At 41.4% G+C, this 18,644-nt stretch overlaps 1 protein-coding gene across 2 annotated transcripts in view; it reads left to right on the forward strand.

Moving 5' to 3' along the window:
• The window catches only part of ZNF804A (zinc finger protein 804A), a 229,848-nt gene that overhangs the window by 61,736 nt on the left and 149,468 nt on the right, over nt 1–18,644 (forward strand). Inside the window, exon 1 of one of the 2 annotated variants that reach the window (XM_074594335.1) lies at nt 11,913–12,131. The exons of the other annotated variant lie outside the window; for it this stretch is intronic. Coding sequence (XP_074450436.1) covers nt 12,021–12,131 — 111 coding nt within the window. The 5' untranslated portion in view covers nt 11,913–12,020. Of the gene's footprint in view, nt 1–11,912; nt 12,132–18,644 lie in introns of those variants that run through there. 2 annotated transcript variants of the gene reach the window in all.

Below are 18,644 nucleotides of genomic sequence, written 5' to 3' on the forward strand. Positions count from 1 at the left end.
CATACGTATGTTACTGCATCTTATTAATAATTAGCCTTTTTTTAATTTACCTAAGAAAAATACAAGGTGACCATGGAAAACTATTCCTGTTAATGGTAGCAGTAGTGCTGTAAAATGAGAACACGAGGTTAGAAACACTGGGAGGTGAAACTGCAAAACCTGCAGAGCAGCAAAAAAGTTGAAGCTGAGGAAGGGAGCCCTTATTTGGTATAACCACTCATCTTAAAATGCTGCCCATTGCACAGCAGAGGAAATACTCGCAAATTCAGAGCGCTGCCCATCTCCACTATTCGCAGAGGCTGTACATGGATGCTGAACATGCCTGCATCATTTGTAAACGCTTTTTATATTGTCCCTGCAGTAAATATATCACAATATGAAATGTATAGCATTTGTGGTAAAATTCAATCATTTTATTGATTAAACAGACAACCTTGGTCATAATGAACCCTTTCAAAATCTGAGTTGATCTGGAAATAATCTTGTAGTTGGTAGAGCCTGGAAATGTAATATTTTTAAAATATAATTTAAGATAAAAGAGTCAGTGAGGAGATGCATAATGACACAGAGAAGATGCACATACAAAATACAAATACATACAAAACAGAGACATTTCATATAATGGTGGTGGTTTGTCATATAGACCCTTTATGATACAGTTAGACTACAGTTAAGAATTAAATTACAAAGAAATTTGTCAATGGTGTTCTTGTACTACATATACTTTGACAGGTTTCATTCATAAATCTCGTATACGAAGAGCATTTTATGAGATACCATTACAGAAGCACTAAAATGATACAGTAACTGTGAGCAGATTTTGCCAAAAATCATTTCCTGAAGGCAGTCATGCACTGCAAACCAGAAATCTGCTATTTTTAAATGGATTTGTGTATAGCAAGCATCTTCAGGAAGAAGGGATGGAATTTTATCTTCCTTAGGTATACGCCTGTTAAGATATTTTTATCATGTACTGCAATCTAATGTTAGATCACATAAGAGAGGGTTTGCACATTCCTTTCTTATTTCTGTTAGGAAATTAAATCCTAGATGATGTTTCTTATCGCTCTGTAGAATAGCAGTTCAAAGACCAGAAACACATACAGTTTTTCATCTTTATGATCCAGTGTTTACCACTGGAGTTGGTTTCCTGCTGCTGTTTTCATGAGGTCAGTAAATGCTTTGTCCAAAATCCACTTATTTCAATGCTAGCCTTCAGTTTGAGGAACATTCTGTTAAATCCAAAATACATGGTTGCAATATTGAGCAAAAATTGGCTTTCTGCTAATAAATTAATACAAATAGTATTTGGTTTTCTCTCAGCTTTCTCATTAGTTCCTCATATCAAGGGTGAGTAAACTGCAGATGAGAAATGACAAGAAAACACATTTTGCAACATGAAGCATCAATTACAGTCAAAGAATTGACTGTACTGGAAATTAAGCAATGAGGAAAACAAATTGTGGATGTGAGGAGCCTGCGATGCCGATATGAAAGATAGTACAGGCTTCCCAGCCCTGAAGAGAGAGCACAAGGGCAGGCTGGAGTATCAATGTCAGCCCATACCGGAGAGTCTCGACAAGTGTAAAGAATGAAAGACGAAGGAGACCATCAAAGAGCAGTAAAGTTCCTCCTAATGTAGGCTGAAGATACAACTTACCCCACCTGGCCTTAGACTAGATCCTTAATATTCAGATGACGATGGTATTGCGGAGGCTTTCTGTAACTGGTGGAGGGAAAGGAAGTGTTATCAATGGTGTGTTTCATCCCATCCCCAAAGGTAGGCACTAGGCACCTAATAATTTTTACTTGGCTGCAGTCTTGATGGGAATGCCCATCTTAGACATATCTACTTGAAGAGTTAGTGAGGTAGACCTGTGTCCTGTGCTTTCGTATTCAGTCTCAGGAGTGGCATTCCCTGAACGTTATTTTTATTCTCAGTCTGTCAATGAGACAACTTTGTTACAGCTCCTACTTTTCAACCTTTATGGTGTTATTATGAAACTAATCCATGTTTTGCTTTCTGAAAGTAATGTGGAGGACATAATGGAGATGAATATACAGTCAAAGAACTTAAATTGCTGTCTTTAAGCCATGACCTTTAAATATAATCTGCCTGCGAGTAGATTACACTTTTGGTCATTTGGTTATAAATATACTTTTATAAGAGAATTTTATGCTCTGGAAAGTAAGCAGAGGGAATTTAGAGAAGAGGTACGAAAATGACTAGGAAGCTCATGGAATCAATTTATGTTTGAGAATTAAAGTAATGACAACAAAGCTTTACCAGCAGAAGCTACGGGGATACAGTGTCTTGCAGTAATGCATGAGTATTTGTAAAGAGGAAGAGAAAAGCTTGAAAGTTATGATTTCAGTGTTAGGTCACATAATTGATGGGGATTTCAAGCTGACAGAAGTGTAACAGTGAAAACATTTAAAAGTGGCAAGTTCAGACAATGTAGGGGGTGAGGGACCATCCTGACGGTGGCTGAGTCTACCAGGCTCAGTTTTAATAAATACAAGTTACAGATCTCAATATCTGCTTCAAAAAAAGTAGGACTGAGGTTTCTTTGTTGGTTTGTGTTTTTTTTTTTTTTTCAAATTGACTCCGGATCAGCAGGTTTAAACGTGTCTTATTTCTTCTAGTTTTTCTTTGGGGGTTTTTTTTGTGGTGTTTTTTGTTTTGTTTTGTTTTCTTCTGCATGTTTTCTACATGTTTTGGTTTGTTTTTGTTTTACAGGAAATGCATTTTCCTGTAAAAAGTATACAGCACACTCGTTCCCAGGGAATAATTTAGTTTTATTTTTGTTTTGACTTTTAAAACATTTTATACTTTCTTTTCCTTTTATACTATTTGCATTTCACATACATTAGGGTCATTGGTTCTAATGGAAATGCCAATGTTAAGGTCTGTTCAAGGGTAATTTAATATATTTAGGAGATGTCAGTGTTGAAATTGTGTAAAAGCAAATATGCATTATTTTGAGTGCTTGTAGATATAGATAATGAATATTCTGTGCTAAATTCAGGTTTGTGTGGAGAAAGCATTAATATACAGTTATGGACATTGGAGTGTATGTAGCAGTAATGAAAATGGAAAATTAAGCTCCTAACTATTTTAAAATATATATGTGTTGCATTAAAGGACTGTAGTTTTGATATTTGTCTGTCAGAGTCCCAGGACTTGCACTGATTTACTATCAGAGTCCCAGCAAAGGACTTGCACTGAGTCAGATTCACAAATAATCGAAATTAGTCATTTTATTGAGAGCGACAGTCGCAGATTTCAGATTGCCGTTGATAAATTCACTAACTACAATAGCGCTAATTAATTAAGGTTAATATTTCTAGCAAAAATAATGATAGTACAACAACCCGGGGTAACATTCAGCAGAGGGCGGAAGGCGCAGCGCTCACCCAGAAAGGCGTCCCTGCCTGGGGTGGGGGACGAGAACGCAGCCCGTCGACTGCTCCGTCACGTATTGAGTTTCTTCTCTCCCAATTTAACAGTCATTTTCTCCATCCTTTTATCCCCCAAATTACAAGGTTTCCCTCCCCTAGGTGACGTGTTGTATGATTTGGGTGGAGAGACGAGTGCTATAGTCATACATGTTTAGCATGATCTCTAAAACCCTCATTAGGGGTGTCAACTTTAATGTGCATTTCACAGGTAATGAGGCAAAGGACAATTATCAGGCATGGCAGCCTCTCAAGGAAACACAGAACTTCACAAAGTCTCTGTTATCTTGATTTTACCGTTTTTGCTGGCAAAAGCAGGGCTGTCCTGGCTCCCCGGGACTACCACTCCCCTGGGTTGCACAAGAGATAACAAAGCCAGTCTTAATTGTTCTTTGAGCACACACTGTGTCACAATTATGCAAAGAAGGAAGTGGAAGATGGTCTTTTAAAACTGGAGAAGGTTTATTTTTGGTGGCCCTATCCATGTACTTATCACCAGGAACTGTTGCTCTAAAGGACCATGTGAACGTAACTGTAGAGTAGAAAAATCTTGAAACCTCTAAACTTTTTTCCACTCAAATAATAAATAAATGAGGTCGGGATGCATATTATTTTAATTAAATTAATGTGTAGTCATTAAAAGTAACAATACTTCATCCCCCCTTCTTGGAAACAAGAAGGACTGTTAATTCAGGATTCAGCAATCAAAAGCAATATAACTCCAAGGCAACTCAAAAATTGGATGAAAAAACAACTGCTTGTGTTTCTGCTTGGGCATGTATTTTCAGCTTACCCATGCAGTTGTCTTGATATTGCTATTAACAGTATTCTGCCTTGTCTTCTGATTACACAGGTTTTACAGATATCCAAGAAAATGTTCATTGAGATAAAACTTAGTGTGATTTATATAGCTTGAGCTAATGAGTAAGTTTTTACTTAATTAAATGGATTATGTAGACATTTTTTAATTGTCGAAATGCCAAAAACAATATGCCAGGCTTTGGAAATCCTCTCTATTTTTAGAACAATACTGACTTTGCTTCTTATAATGAAATTTTTTCAGGCTAGCAATCTATAATACGCTCGAGGCTATTTTGATATGGCTATCTTTAATTAAGCACATAAGTATTAATATTTTGAAAGTTGGATTAAATTCTTTTGCTAGTATTCTTTTGCTACAGCAGACAGATTGGTAAATCATTACTTATTGTGGAAAAAAAAATATAATTTTTCTAATGAGTAAACAGGGCCTTTCACACAGTAAGTTGATAGTGTTAAGCACCACTCAGGAGGACCATAATGAGTACTTCAAGACTATTACCATACTGCACGTATCTACCTGTATTTAAATCATAAGTCATAAAAATTGTGGGGTTTTAAAATTATGATGATGATGTATCATGCAGCTCATACACACTCCTGCAAGAAGTTCTACAGCCATTTTATACTGTACAGTAAAAAAGGCAAATTAAGCATAGAAGTCTAGTCTGAGAAAATCAGGAGATGAAACTTTGGTGCAGAACAGTAAATCAGTGTAGATGTAAGGCTCTGACAGCCTTTGCATCTTGCTTTGTTTTCCCAAGCAAGCCTGGCAGTGCTATTGACAACGCGTGTCATGTGCTCTGCTGCCCAGGATCCATGGGGCAAAGCTCCGACTGCCTTACTGTTCTCGCTGCTGCTGAAGGTTGAAAGCAAACTCTTTGATTATGTACATATATAACTATTGCCTGCTCCTTATCTAAGCTGTGGTGTAAAGGGGTACGATCTAAACTGTACATAGCAATACGTCATATTATACAATATTAGAAATATCCTTCCCCTGCATGTATTTAATATTCTACTGTGTTTTGCTATTGTTAGAACAAGCGCCCTGTGAAAGTGAATCAATTAATGCCTGATGTGATTTATGGTGTCTTAAACTGGGAGGTTGTAACCATAAATATTGCAAAGGGGTTTGATTTTCAGATGATGCCAAATGATCCCATTCGAAATAATGGATCTTGCTGAAATGTGTAATATTAGAGAAGTAAACACATCATTTTTAATTTCATTTCCATTCTTCTCTGTGGCTATTACAGATCACATGAAAAAGGAAGCCATAATAGTGTGTCATATATTGAACTGAATGAAATGTATTAAAATATTAACCACTGGAGTGTTTTTCCCCAGTGGGTTTCCAATTTATATTGGCTCATTCGGGAATATTATAGTGCTACTTTCTGACCTGTTGTCAGCATCACCGCAGCTCTCTTCAGCCTTTACAATGAGAAAATTATGTTGTGGAACTAAATGCTAAAGAAGCAGACAGCATTTAAGATTAGTTTTAGAGGCTAGCCCTTTCAAAAAAATATAAAAATGTTTTCAGTGTTTTCTTTCATCCCTTGAAAGATTTTAGAAACATTTTTATTCATCCTTTCGTTACTGTGGCATAAAGTCTAATGGAGATACAAATTTGCAATGTTGCCTATGTACACATAGGTAGGTATACGTGTTCACAAACACAAAAATACATATGTGTATACACAGAGACAGAATGAATGAATACATGAATGAATGAATACTGGTTGTGTTCTGAGTACTTCTGTTGTCAGTTCTCATGAACTTCATGATCTCATTACCACCACCCAGTGGAAAAGCTTGGAGCTAATGCCAAGTCCTGAGGGGAACCTCAGAACTTCTTCCTATAGAAATACCTACTACTTCAGTAATTGAGCCCAAGCTCACTGAAGGTGAAGTTTCCTATTGACTGTGGAAGACTTTTGATCAATGCTTTAGACTCCAGATCTTTTAATTCTGGAAAAAGTTGTGTGGACGCTGGTGAAGAAAAGAATCTGTTTCTGATAAATGGCCACAACCCATCTGCTATCCTAGATCTCAAAATGTACTGTTTTCCTATTTATTCACTAATTTGCTTTTGTTTACCAGGTTTTCTCTTGATGCCTCGTTTATTTTGGTTAAAAGCTTTTAGTTTCCCAAATATCTTTGAAGTGCTGTATTCTTTAACAACGTAAGTTTTAACTGGTTAAAATTAAGTAAAAAATTGTAACTGGTAAAAACTAAAACTTGGTGCTCATTATGTAGCCAACTTCCTTTGCAGAAAAGTACAAAAGAGTGTAGGGCTGCTTGAAACCTCTTTGGATATTGCTTATGGAGTTAACGTGTCATTTGCTTTAATGTTGTGCTAGCTATGTAACCTGTCTGCTGGATTTTAGGGAGTTTTGGCTGGTGGCTCTGCAAAAATGCACCCAGTGGTGCACAAAAGTGTGATCTTTCTGCATTTGCTTTTTGATTTATGGAGAGGTATCTTTTTTTCTGATTTTTTTCCATGCTGTCACTGGAAGACTGTTCCTTGCGCTGTTGTGCTGGATTGTTCTGGAAGTGAAGCTGAAGAGGATTTTATATAGCAGTCAGTTGTGAAAAATGGAGGTTATTGCCTTTGATGAGACTATATGACTCAATTTTTGTCATATGATTTTTCATAAGTTGATTTAATTTGTTCTGTTTGGTTTTGACTTGGGTGTTTGTTTTCAGCTTGGGTGTTTGGTTTCAGTGGATGTTGGGAAACTCTAATTCCATCACAGATTGTTCTCAGGATTCGTTTACCAGTTGCTGGCTCCATTTGTTCTTCACATAGAGCCACTCCTCAAGCATGCATGATGGAGGATTTGCCTGTAAGATGGTGTTTAACATAGCAGAGTGAATTTTCAGTGTTTGAAACTGGCAAGAGTTGCTTTTGCAGCGGATTCTTTTTACCTTGGCTTAGACCATCAGGTGTTTTCTGGCCCTTGTAAAAATCTCCTGCTATTTAATGCTTTTGTGGTACCTCAGTTACTTGTTGATGTCAGCTTATATTCCGACTGTCATTTACAATTTTTTTGTTAGGGAGGGATTAAGGAAGGAAAAAAGAAGGAGCGTGCATGAGTTGTTGGGGAAACTGCAGCATAAACATTAAGCAGGGAAGATACAGATAACAGTGTATTTGATTAAATAACAACAGAAAGGGTTTTTTTCCCTAATAGTATCCTAAAGCAGACAGTGGTAGTATTGGTAATTTGGAATACAAGGGGTGCATTTGCATCTCTTACCCACATGAATTATTTGTTTGGGGTTAGATAGAGATGCTACATGGATATGTGAAAAGAGAGAGGGGGCAATTCTTGCCAGGCTGCTGCTTCCCGGAGCTGTTCTGCAAGGGCTGTGGTATAAAATTATGGGCTTTGGAGGGCTGAGGGAGCAAAGAAAAAAAAAAAATGTGTGTTTTAATAAATCTTCATTGCTACTTTTGGGATCAAGCAGAAATATTCATTTAAGCCTTTGCAGTCCTCTTCCTGTGACTTTCGAGGGCTGCAGGCTACAGCCCATGATTTTAACCGCATGCTACAGGGCTTGGTCGCTATTGCCTTTCCTTAGCTTTTGTGATACCAGTGCTCCACTTACGTCATGCGCTGAAATAGGGAACCCGCTATGATACTTATCACATACGGTGAAGGATGTGATGAGGAACTAGGCTACCAGAGTGTCCCAGTTTCCTTTCTTCTAGCTTTGCCACCCCCAGAGCTGATGAATGAATACAGTTGTAATATAGTGTATAATGTGTGTTACACCACAATGGCTTTTAAAAGCTACACAGGATACTCCCATTTTTCCTTCTGCTTATTGCAAGAATGACAGACATCTGAAATGGGGGAAAAACATACAAGGCTAAGTGAAAAGAAAAAAAAAAGGCAATAAAAGGAGACTGAAAGTGCAGGAGACGGTAAAAAGGTTGTCTCAGGCAGCAGATTACTTACAGGGAGATATTCTTAGGATAAACTGAATTTTATTGAATTCAATAAGAATTGCTGTGGGAGCTGAATTGAGTTTCTTGTGACTTACAGCACAGATATTTCTTTCTATCCTTGATGGCTATGTTTCAGCAGTGAGTGAATGATTTCTCAGTATATATTCACTTGGTAACACATACTCTGTGCCATGCTTTAAAGGCTGTTAAAGAAAAGGGGATTGTTTATACTGTTGACTATTTTTTCTGGATTATGCCAGAAGTATTTATTGAATGATGAATATTAGTAAGTGCTCAAATGCAGAATACTGAGTATTGTCACAGGCAGAAAACCAGTACAATGTCTGTGCACTAGTGTAATTTGTTCACTGGCTTGTAGTTCACAAGTTATTCAGAAAGTCTCTCAAATTCTTAGCCTGTTTCTTGAGTCGATATTTGCAGTTTTATACAGGAATAACTCCTTGAAGATTTTTGCAAATAAGTAGCATCAAGGAGAATAAGAGAATGAGTAAATCAGCAGCACTGGTTATTATTACATGGCAGAGGTTTGAATAAATAGCAGCAGACACAGCTCAAACCCCAGATATTTACCCAGGGGAATAGGACAGACAGAAATAGGTAAGACTGATGGTAGGAGCCACAGCGTTAGGGACTGATGAAATTTGCAATTTATTAAGATTAAAAAAAAATGGGAAGGAAGAATCATCTTGAGCCTGTGTGATCACAATAGAGAAACAGAATGAGGCAGGAACAGTACAGTGAAGGATTAAAGGAAGACACACGAGGAAAACTGGTGATAGCAAAGTATCATAGAAGCAGACAAAAAAAAAAAAGGCCAACCAGAATAAGTAGGAGTAGGAAATGTGTATTTTGCTTATTAGGTGCTATTTAGTAGAACTTGTCATTTATAGAGTAATTTGGAGGTCTTTAGTTGTGGGTTGTTTTTTTTCTTCTTTAATAGAGGACAACAATCTTCATTAGCAGACGCTATAGCAGCTTTTGAAGTTGTTTAAGATACTCTCATTTGTTACAAAGCATGTCGATCCTTTCAAACTTGAACTACCGAAGTAGATTATTCCTCTGTTTCTACAGTAAGACGCTTCCCATGTCCTCATACTGTAACAAGAGTGTGCAAGCAGTGCCTGCAGACCTCTGAAAGGCCAGAGAGCAGCTGTAGAACCCTGAAAAAGCATATGTATGTAGGTGCAATTAAATGTGTCGGTGATGTGTAATGAAATAGTCAGTGCAAGGACTTCAGAGAAAAATGTTCTCATTCTTTGAAATGGTGGATGTGTGGTGTAGGTGGTCTGTGAGGAATTGCATTCCCAGGCAGAGGGGTCCTGACATTTAGAAGGTGGAAAAAGTTGTTCTTCTCTTCCAAGTTGGAATATATTTATTCCCAGAAAGGAGTTGCATAATTTTATTTCTTTTTAATTTTTGTTATTCTTTCTCCGTCTTTTCATTACTTTATTGTTCCTAAACTTAGGACGTTTTTGAGAGTCATACCTGTGATCCTCTCTGAAAGTGGAACCAGGCCTTAAATGTGCTCTGTTGTTAAATCTATCAAATATTTATGATATCGACATCATTTTTACACTTTAATAAACTTGTCGGTTATTTCTGGATGTATGCGTACATACTCACAAGCAGAAAAATAGTGTTATTATGTACATTTTCACCTTTTCTTTGGCTGTAACAAGAAGCAGCAAATTGTGATCTCTCACCTGTGTCTCAGCTGTCAAAACTTTCCACTTTTGCCATTTCCAAGTTTCCTTCCTAAGTACTGCAAATGCTGAAGGATGAGCGACAGCTGTCAAAATTTACTGTTCACTGTGTACGAAGGGAAGTAATGATAGAAAATGCTTATCAGAGGAAGACACCTGTCATAAACTGGGACTTCCTTCATCAAGGACACAAACCGTACAGATGAATTTCTGCCAGGAAAGTGTTTGCCCCCCTCCCCCAATTTCCTGGAAGCAGTTCCTTTATTTTGGAGGACAAGATGATAGGACAGTGGTGGTATTATGTTGCCAGCAGTAAATGCTGACTAAGAGACATTTGCAGATGTTCAGTCATGGTTCTGTGCTTATTTTCTAAGGTGTTCCCTCTTTTGGCATGGGAATTTCACCTCATAAATCTTGATTTTTGCAATCCAGAATAAAAGTAAAGCAGGCTGGAGGATGATTTAAGCTAAGAGTTGTTTGAATTCTTACGTGATAAAGCTTGCAAATCATAGATCTCTTAGGGTAAAAAAAAAAAAAAAAAAAAGGACTTGAGAATCTTTATTAAACATGGCTTATACTGTGACAAATTCTGGTTCTGGCGGCCAGTTCTGATTTGTGTACTACAAAAAGAAGGAAATGCTTATAATGGTGAAGGAAGGAGTATGGTGTACATTACAGTTACTTCATGCTGATGTACCTCATGGCTTTTAATCCATAGTTTGCTAGCGGCTTTATAAAACGGAGCGAGTACGTTATACGTACGTTAAGGCAGAGAGGATGGCAGTGGCAGCGCCGGAGCCTGCAACAAACCCACGGTTATTCCCGGTTTCCCTGCAGCCGCCCAGGCCTTGCCAGGCAGGGAGGGGCAAGAGCCGGCTCTTGCCGGGCTCCGGGAGCGCCGTGAGTAACCGCGGGGGGGGCGGCGAGCGGCGGCGGGCACCCCGGGAGGGGACGCAGCCGTGGCCTTTCTCCGCCGCCCTTCCCATTCTCGCCGAAAACACGCCGTGACCCAGAAGTTTTGCCGGGCACCCTTCCCGATTTTTAAGATCGCCGGGCGGGATGCGGCGGGGATGGGCTGCTGCGGTGTGAAAGGGGGCTGCACCGGCTGCAGCCCGGCCAAGGGCGGGACGGAGCCTGGCCTGAGCCCGGGGGTATGAGAAATGACCGATTTCACCCAATTACGCCGTCACGGGCCAGAAGAGCCGAAAGGGGCGGGCGGCGGCAGCTATCGATCCTGCTAACGAGCCCGGCCGGCAGGGACCCGGCCCAGGGAGCGGGTCCGCCCCGGGAAGGTTAAGGTGCCTGCTGAATTAGGCATTAAAAATAAATAATTAAATAAAATACATAATAAAAAAAGGGTGCAGCGGCAGTGCGCGGAGGCTGCTCGGAGGAGGGGCAGGAGCTTTGGGCTGGGGGTGGCGCACCCCCGGGCATCTCTCCCTGCCCACCCCCCCCCCCCCAATCCCGGAGGAATCACACTCGTGCGCCCGCGGTGGTGCCCGCCCCCCAAAACAGAAAAGAGGAGCCCCTGGCGCGGGGGGGCACACCCCGCATGCGGGGTTCTGGCGCTCGCTGCGGTTGGGGTGACGGCTCTGCGCCCTGCCCGACGCCCTTTCCCCTTTACCTGCCGCCGCCCCGCGCGTCCCGCCGTCGCCCCGGCGGAGGGTGTCGGCCCGTCCGCAACGGGGGCAGCGGGGCGTGGGGCCTGTGGGTGGCGGTGAAGGAGGCGTGTGACAGATGTCCTCCTCTGACAGCTCTCAGTATCAGCCCAGTGGCTCCCTGCCATTGGCTCAGTGCAGCCGACCGGCAAGGCTGCTCGCTATAATAACACTATGCCCGCCAGAGGCGGCAGTTCAGACGGCTCCGCCGCGGCCGTGCCGCCGCTCCTCCCCCGGCAGCCAGCGCCGCGCCGCGCCTGAGGGGCTGCACCCCCCGCGCCGACCCTCAGCCGGCCGGCGGCACCTCACATGCCGCGGGGACCCGCCGGCCCCGGCCCTCCCCGCCGAGCCCAGGCCGGCTGAGCGCCCCGCCGCTGGCCGGGGGGCGGCCCCGGCCCCATGGAGTGCTACTACATTGTCATCAGCTCCGCGCACCTCAGCAACGGGCACTTTCGCAACATCAAGGGAGTTTTCCGAGGCCCCCTCAGCAAGAACGGGAACAAAACTCTGGTAATGGCTTCTTCTCTTGCCTCCCCCTTCCCTCCCTCCTTTTCACGGCAGCGTCCCCGGCTAACTGGGAGCCGCTGCGCGTGCACTGCCAGGCGTGCCGGCGGCCGGGGTGCTGGCCGGCTTTTTGCGCGGTCAGCGGTGCCTTTACCGCCGCAGGGATGCGGTGCCCGCAGCTCCCGCCCGCCGGGCTCCCCTCCCTGCCGGGGGGCTCCCCATACACCCTGGGGCAGCCGGTGCAGCAGCAGGGTAGGTGCTTGCGTATCCTTCCTGTGCTGCCGATGCGGCGCCTGGTTACGGAGAGGCTGCGAACGGGAAGCCCCGAGGCCCCTCTCGGCGGGGAGGTGCAGGGCGGGGGCTCCACCGCCCTCAGCCAGGGGTGAGGTCAGGGAGAGGCGGCAGCGGCTCGTCGGAGGCGGCTGGGGGCAATCCCTCGGCGAGGAGGGCTCCACCTGGGTTACCGGGTGACTCCCATCGCCCCAAGTGCCGGGGACAGCTGGCGGTCCTGCTTGGTAAAGTGAAGAAAGGACTCGAAACTTGTTTACTTGAGGTCTGAGCTGTTTGGGTAGAGATACTCATTTGTTTAAGAATGGGTTCAGAAACGATATACGTTTTTGTTTGTTCGTTGCCACGTTTGTTTTTTTTTTTTTTTTTTTTAAAAGCAAAACTCTGGGTTTGAAAGGAATTGATGGGTTTAGGTAGTTTGGCTAGATACTCTGAAAAGTCTGCATAGGGTATGAAAACTGTTTCTATATACGTGTGCCATACTTTGATATCTTTACATCTGTTGGATTTCGTGTGGTTTTTGCTGACTTGTTTGGACTCGCTTCACTACTATTAATGAACTTTAATGGAAGAATTATGACGCGATAGTATTGGCAATACATGTGCTCTCCTGCCTGTTCAGATAAAAGCTATGTAGGATAACAGCAGGCTGGGTGAGCTACATCATGTAGCATCTCAATCACGGCACAACAAAGTGCGGACAGATGTCTGGAGAGTAGGGGAGAGCTGACAGAGGGGCTTAGCCACTTTTTTTATCGCTCTCTGCCATCACTGTCTTATTCTGAAATCCCCTTTGGAGGAGATGGAGCAGAAATTACTGCATTCTTGTTCCCTCGAATGCACGACCTATATTGATGGGGAATTTACTAAAGTACTTAACATTTGCTAGAGTTGGCAAGCTTGCAATTTCTCCCTAAATAAAGAGATTAAAGTAAGTCTGAGCCAAGTCATAAAAATAGTAACTACTATGAGAGAATCTGAGGCAGATTTTTGGACTGTTTCAAATGTAAAGTTCTTGCTTTTGGGTTGTAAATCTTACCACAATTTTATTTGGTGTGGATTCTGTGTATTTTTCTGCTAGGGATTACATTCGTGTAATTTTAAACAAGTATTTGTAGTATCCATGAGATGGCAATATGCATGTAATATTTCACTGTTAACAGTTGCAAAACCAAGACCTACTGTAGAAATATTTGGTACACTTTAAATAATTGCATGATAGATCGCCTTCTTTCTACTGAACAATTTCAGTAAAGATGAATTTGGCAGGACTGAGAGTATTCTGATGTAACTTTTGGACTGTGTATTATCTTACAATTCATAATTGATTCTGCTTCAATAGCATTTTATTCTTGCTTTTAAATTCATTTTTCCCTTGGCAAAAAAAACCCAGCCCTGTATTCTCAACATTCCTGATTGATTTATTTACTGGTAAAAACATTAGTGACCAGAATATGTTAAGGAAAACTGGTGTTAACTTAAAAATCAAATAAACGTATTACGTAGGCTTTGAAACACTCTTACTCTGGAAAGAAATTTAATTCAACCCCGCTCTTCAGTGAGATGGAATAGATGTGAGAAAAGATAGTATCGGTTATAGATTGCCATGAGAAAGAAATCTTACCTTTAAAAACTTTTGTTGTAGGCAGTGAGCAGTGTAGCTGTCAAAGTTTTTGCTGGGGTAAAATGGGAGAGTTCTTGATGTTGGCTCTGCGGAGAGCAAAATGAAGTCCTTCACTATGAAAAAAGTGGTGTATATGCAGACATCAAGACTTTTGTTTGAGTGATTTTTAATTTAAAGGGGGTAGAGATACTGTAGGATTGTGATGTCGGGTGATTGGATAGTTCGGACTAAGAGTGCTGAGGCAGTGAGGTACACTTCAGCCAGCTTCTGTGGGAAAATCAAATGTTACATCATTTGAGAGGATCAGTCACTTAAGCTATAAATAGGCTTTTGAACTTAAAAAGATGAAAGTCTTGATTAATACAAAGTAGAGTATGTCTTTAGAAGTTCTGACAAGAATGCAGCCTTTTAATGTGCTCTTGGTGTCTTCCATCCTAGCATAAGGCTGGGTGAAACAGCAATTTGTAAATCTAAAAACCAGAAATATTTTGGAGTTGCTCTAACGCAGACTTATCTTTCCATTTTGCTGCAAAGCATTCAGTCTGTTTTATCTATGCTCTGAACTTTCTAAAATCACTGCTTCCTCGTAAACTGAGGAGAACCTGAAAACAGCCTCCGCTTGTACAGTGTAGAATTGCTTCTGTGCAAAACCTATGTTTTTTGTTAGGCTTTGCTTCTCTTAAGGAGTTCTGCCACCACACTCTATCTAGAAAGACAGACGACTATACGTGCTGCAGGAGAATTTCACAGAAAGTAGGAAAGTGCTGGTCCTCGTCAAATGATGAAGTTGTGGTTTCATGATTGCACATAGTGTGTCTTCAAACCTGGAGCTCATGAGGTTTCAGGGGAGGAAGGTCCTTAGAGCTTTTGGCTAGTGTCCCAGTGTGGAGTGACCTGATATACACCTGCAACTCGTCTTTTTTTGCCCTGCTCTCCAAGAGAGCTCACTGAGAAACACTATTCCCTCACTGTCCTGCAGGTGATCCTTACGTGTCTATCCTCTGCCCGCAACCTATTTCACACAGAATTAAAGTCATTTAAAGCTTTACAAAGTTTTGGTTCAAAGCTCCCAGAAGGTAACAGGAAGAAAGAGCTACAAACCGCTGCACGCCTAGTAGGTCACCTGAAGCACAAAGCTTTGTTCTTCCAAAAAAATCTTTCTCAGTGGAGAGGATCAGAGAGTTACTTTTTGGTAAAAAGATGAAATAGCAGTGTTTCTGTTACCGAGTTCCCAGGCATGGCCTTTCCCGAAGTCCTATCTGCCTGTAATGCCTACCAAGTGCAGGCTTTGAGATGGGGTTATTTGGGAGGTGGAGAGAAGTGGGTGAGGGATGAAGATATGAAGTAGAAGGAAGGGAAGGCCACAGTTCTGTTCCTCAAGGGAAGGCAAGGCATATGGGGAAAACCTGAGCTTGGAGACAAGTGAAAGGAGAGAAAGCAAGAGGGAACAAAGGAAAGAGTGGATTTAGGCAAACTGAAAAAGAGGCTACTGTAAAAAAAAAAAAAAAAAAAAAAACCACAAACTTTTAATAATTAATAAAATATGAAAAAAAATGCTTGTGCAATGGTGGGGGGAAAATGAAGGAACGCATATCTACCTACAGTTCTGGCAGTGTGATGGTACAGCTTTGCGTACATGTGCTCCCTCAGGCCCACGGGGTAACTGCTCGGTGTGGGTAGGGCCCCCTTACTCAATTGTAATCTCCTGCTCCTTATCAGGAAAATTAATTTGAATTACGAATTGTTGGGAAAGGGTTTCAGCACGTCTGGAAGAATAGCATCCAAACTCTTAACGTTCCTTCAGAAAATGCAGCAGTTTGGTTAAATGAAATTCGTATTTGTGCCATTGGATAAAGCTTTGCCCTCTCCCACTGCAGTTTCTAGTGTCTGAAATATTCTTCAAATACGTACATTCTCACAGTGATAGCTAGCTACTACTGGAGTGCTCTGTGGCAGCTCTTCGGAAGGGGTGAGTGGCTATTTTTTGGTGGAGTACTGTCCGGGTGAACTGATTGCTGTCTGGTCCTTGTGTGGCAGGTGGTTTTTGCAGAAGAAACTCAAAACTTGCCATGTGTTACCATTGCAGTAATACGCAATGATGTTATAAATTCCTGATACTCTTTCTGCATTTTTATGTAATATTGCTTATGCCTTACTGTTTTAATCCATGAATATAAGCATTATTGCTCGGCTATTTCTTGTCAGGGTTCATACTTGGTGACTTCGAAGTTTTTCCCAAGGCTGTTCTTTTTAGCAGTAGCAATTTATAGAATTTTGTTTGCTACAAACTCTTCCTATTGTCCATGGATCTCCTGAAGTTTTCATGTACTTAATGTGTTATTTCTTTATGCCTTAAGTTATTGATGTCAAATTATACTAGTCTCTCTTTGTAATTAATCTTCCTTGCCATGGCTGCTGTCTCTCAGCTCATAATCTCAAAAAGTATTGAAAGAATAGCTCTCTGGAGGGAGAAATCAGTTGTTTGGAGTCACGACCACAGGTGATTTGCTGAATCCCGAAAATGTCTTTCAGAATATAAACTGCACCATTTAAAGGTATTATTCCAGCGATGTGTAAGATTTCTGGTTGGTCAGCAAGAGAACTGGCTCTTTGCTTGGTCTTCTGAGTAGCTGGTGCACGGGTGGTGATGGAATATTTGCTATTTCACCCTTAGGTATTCCACTCATGTAAATGGCTCCGTATCTGTTTCATCAAGACTTACAGTGATGGAGAACTCGCTGTGTAGGGCTCGTTCACTTCTTTTAATTGGACGAATACATGAGTAAGGTCCTGTTACTTGCCCAAGGAGATCAGTGAAAAGTTTAGACCTTTAGATGGTATAAATTGTTACTTTAATTTTAAGTGTCTTGTTGATACTTTAATCAAGTAGTTGGTTAAAGGACTGTAGTTTCAAATGTTCTGAACACAGAAATCTATTATTGTGTATAACAATAACCTCTATATATGCACACGCTTATATAGGTTTAAGCTTTTGGTTATGAATATGTACATGGAGGACTTCAGGGGTATAATTGAAATAGTGGTCCCCAGCTCCAAGGGAGGCAGACAGAAATCATCTCAAACGAGAATCAAACTCCGAACTCAATGTGGTAAGCCTTGTGGGGAGGAAGATCACATGAACCACGAAGGGCCACGAAGATGATCCGAGGGCTGGAGCACCTCTCCTGTGAAGACAGGCTGAGAGAGCTGGGGTTGTTCAGCCTGGAGAAGACAAAGCTCCGGGGAGACCTTATAGCAGCCTTCCAGTACCTGAAGGGGGCCTACAGGAAAGATGGGGAGGGACTCTGTCAGGGAGTGTATTGATAGGACGAGTGGCAATGGTTTTAAACTAGAGCAGGGTGGGTTTAGATTAGGCGCTAGGAAGAAGTTCTTTACAATGAGGGTGGTGAAACACTGGAACAGGGTGCCCAGAGAGGTGGCGGATGCCCCATCCCTGGAGACATTCAAGGCCAGGCTTGATGAGGCTCTGAGCGACCTGATGTAGTTGAAGATGTCCCTGCTTACTGCAGGGGGGTTGGACTAGATGACCTTTAAAGGTCCCTTCCACCCCAACACATTCTATGATTCTATGAGCTTCAGGTGGCAACCATGCAGTACAGCTTCATGCCTCCCAGTCAGCTTGGACATGGGTGCAGGATGCACGTTTACCTTTAAAATACAATGTAGATACAGGTCTGTCTAAAGAGCTGTTGGATGTCCATCTAGACTATCTTTTATTAATCCAATTGTTTGTACCATCAGCTGTCTCACGTCTTAGATTTATTGAACAAAACTGCTTTGAATTTTTATTTATATACCTCTGTGTGTGTATATATATAAAAATATAAATACTTACGACTTCTTTTAAAAATCCTAGGGCTTAGTTCTGCTTTTATAAAAACTTCATGGAGTTCAGATACTGATATGCTAGCGTCTTCTGAAAATGCCATCTGTTGTTCAGGCTGTCTGTTGTTTTACATTGTCTAGTTCTTTTACATTTTGTAGAATATTTTTGTTTTTCCAGATCAACCAAAGTAAATATGTTGTGGTGGACATAAAAATCTGTTTTATGAGAACTTCTGTCACAAATGTCCCTACCCTACTACAGTAAGAAAGCAGTAAATTACCTGTAACACAGCTTTCCTGATGAAGAGTACTGAAGCTGTTGTACTTCTGCATGGTCAGGTGCAAATGTCTGCTGATTTCAAGCTGCCTAATACGTATGTCAAATAAACAGTACTTACCGTAGGTTTATTTTAAATACTGGTAAAAACAGGTCCTGCAATTCTATTTGTCATATTGTGTATTGTCAGTAGCTGAGGGTAATTCTAAATTATATCTTATATGTGCAGAATTTAATAAAACTATTGCTATATATTGTTTTTCATCTTTAGCATTGCAGAGTTTTTAGGGTAGTTGTTAGGCTAGAATTATATTGGTTAAGGGAGAAAAATCACCTGTTACTTCCATCAATGGTTTGTCCCTCATGGATCTGCTAACGTCTTTGTCGTTTGAGCCTGCTCATGACCGGAGTTTGGACCTTGAAAACGTTTGTGTTTTTTCTATGAGAGAAGCTGAACAGCCCTAACTCATTAAGATATTAAAAC

The sequence above is a fragment of the Larus michahellis genome, chromosome 7 (genome assembly GCF_964199755.1).
Source record: "Larus michahellis chromosome 7, bLarMic1.1, whole genome shotgun sequence".
NCBI lineage: Eukaryota > Metazoa > Chordata > Aves > Charadriiformes > Laridae > Larus > Larus michahellis.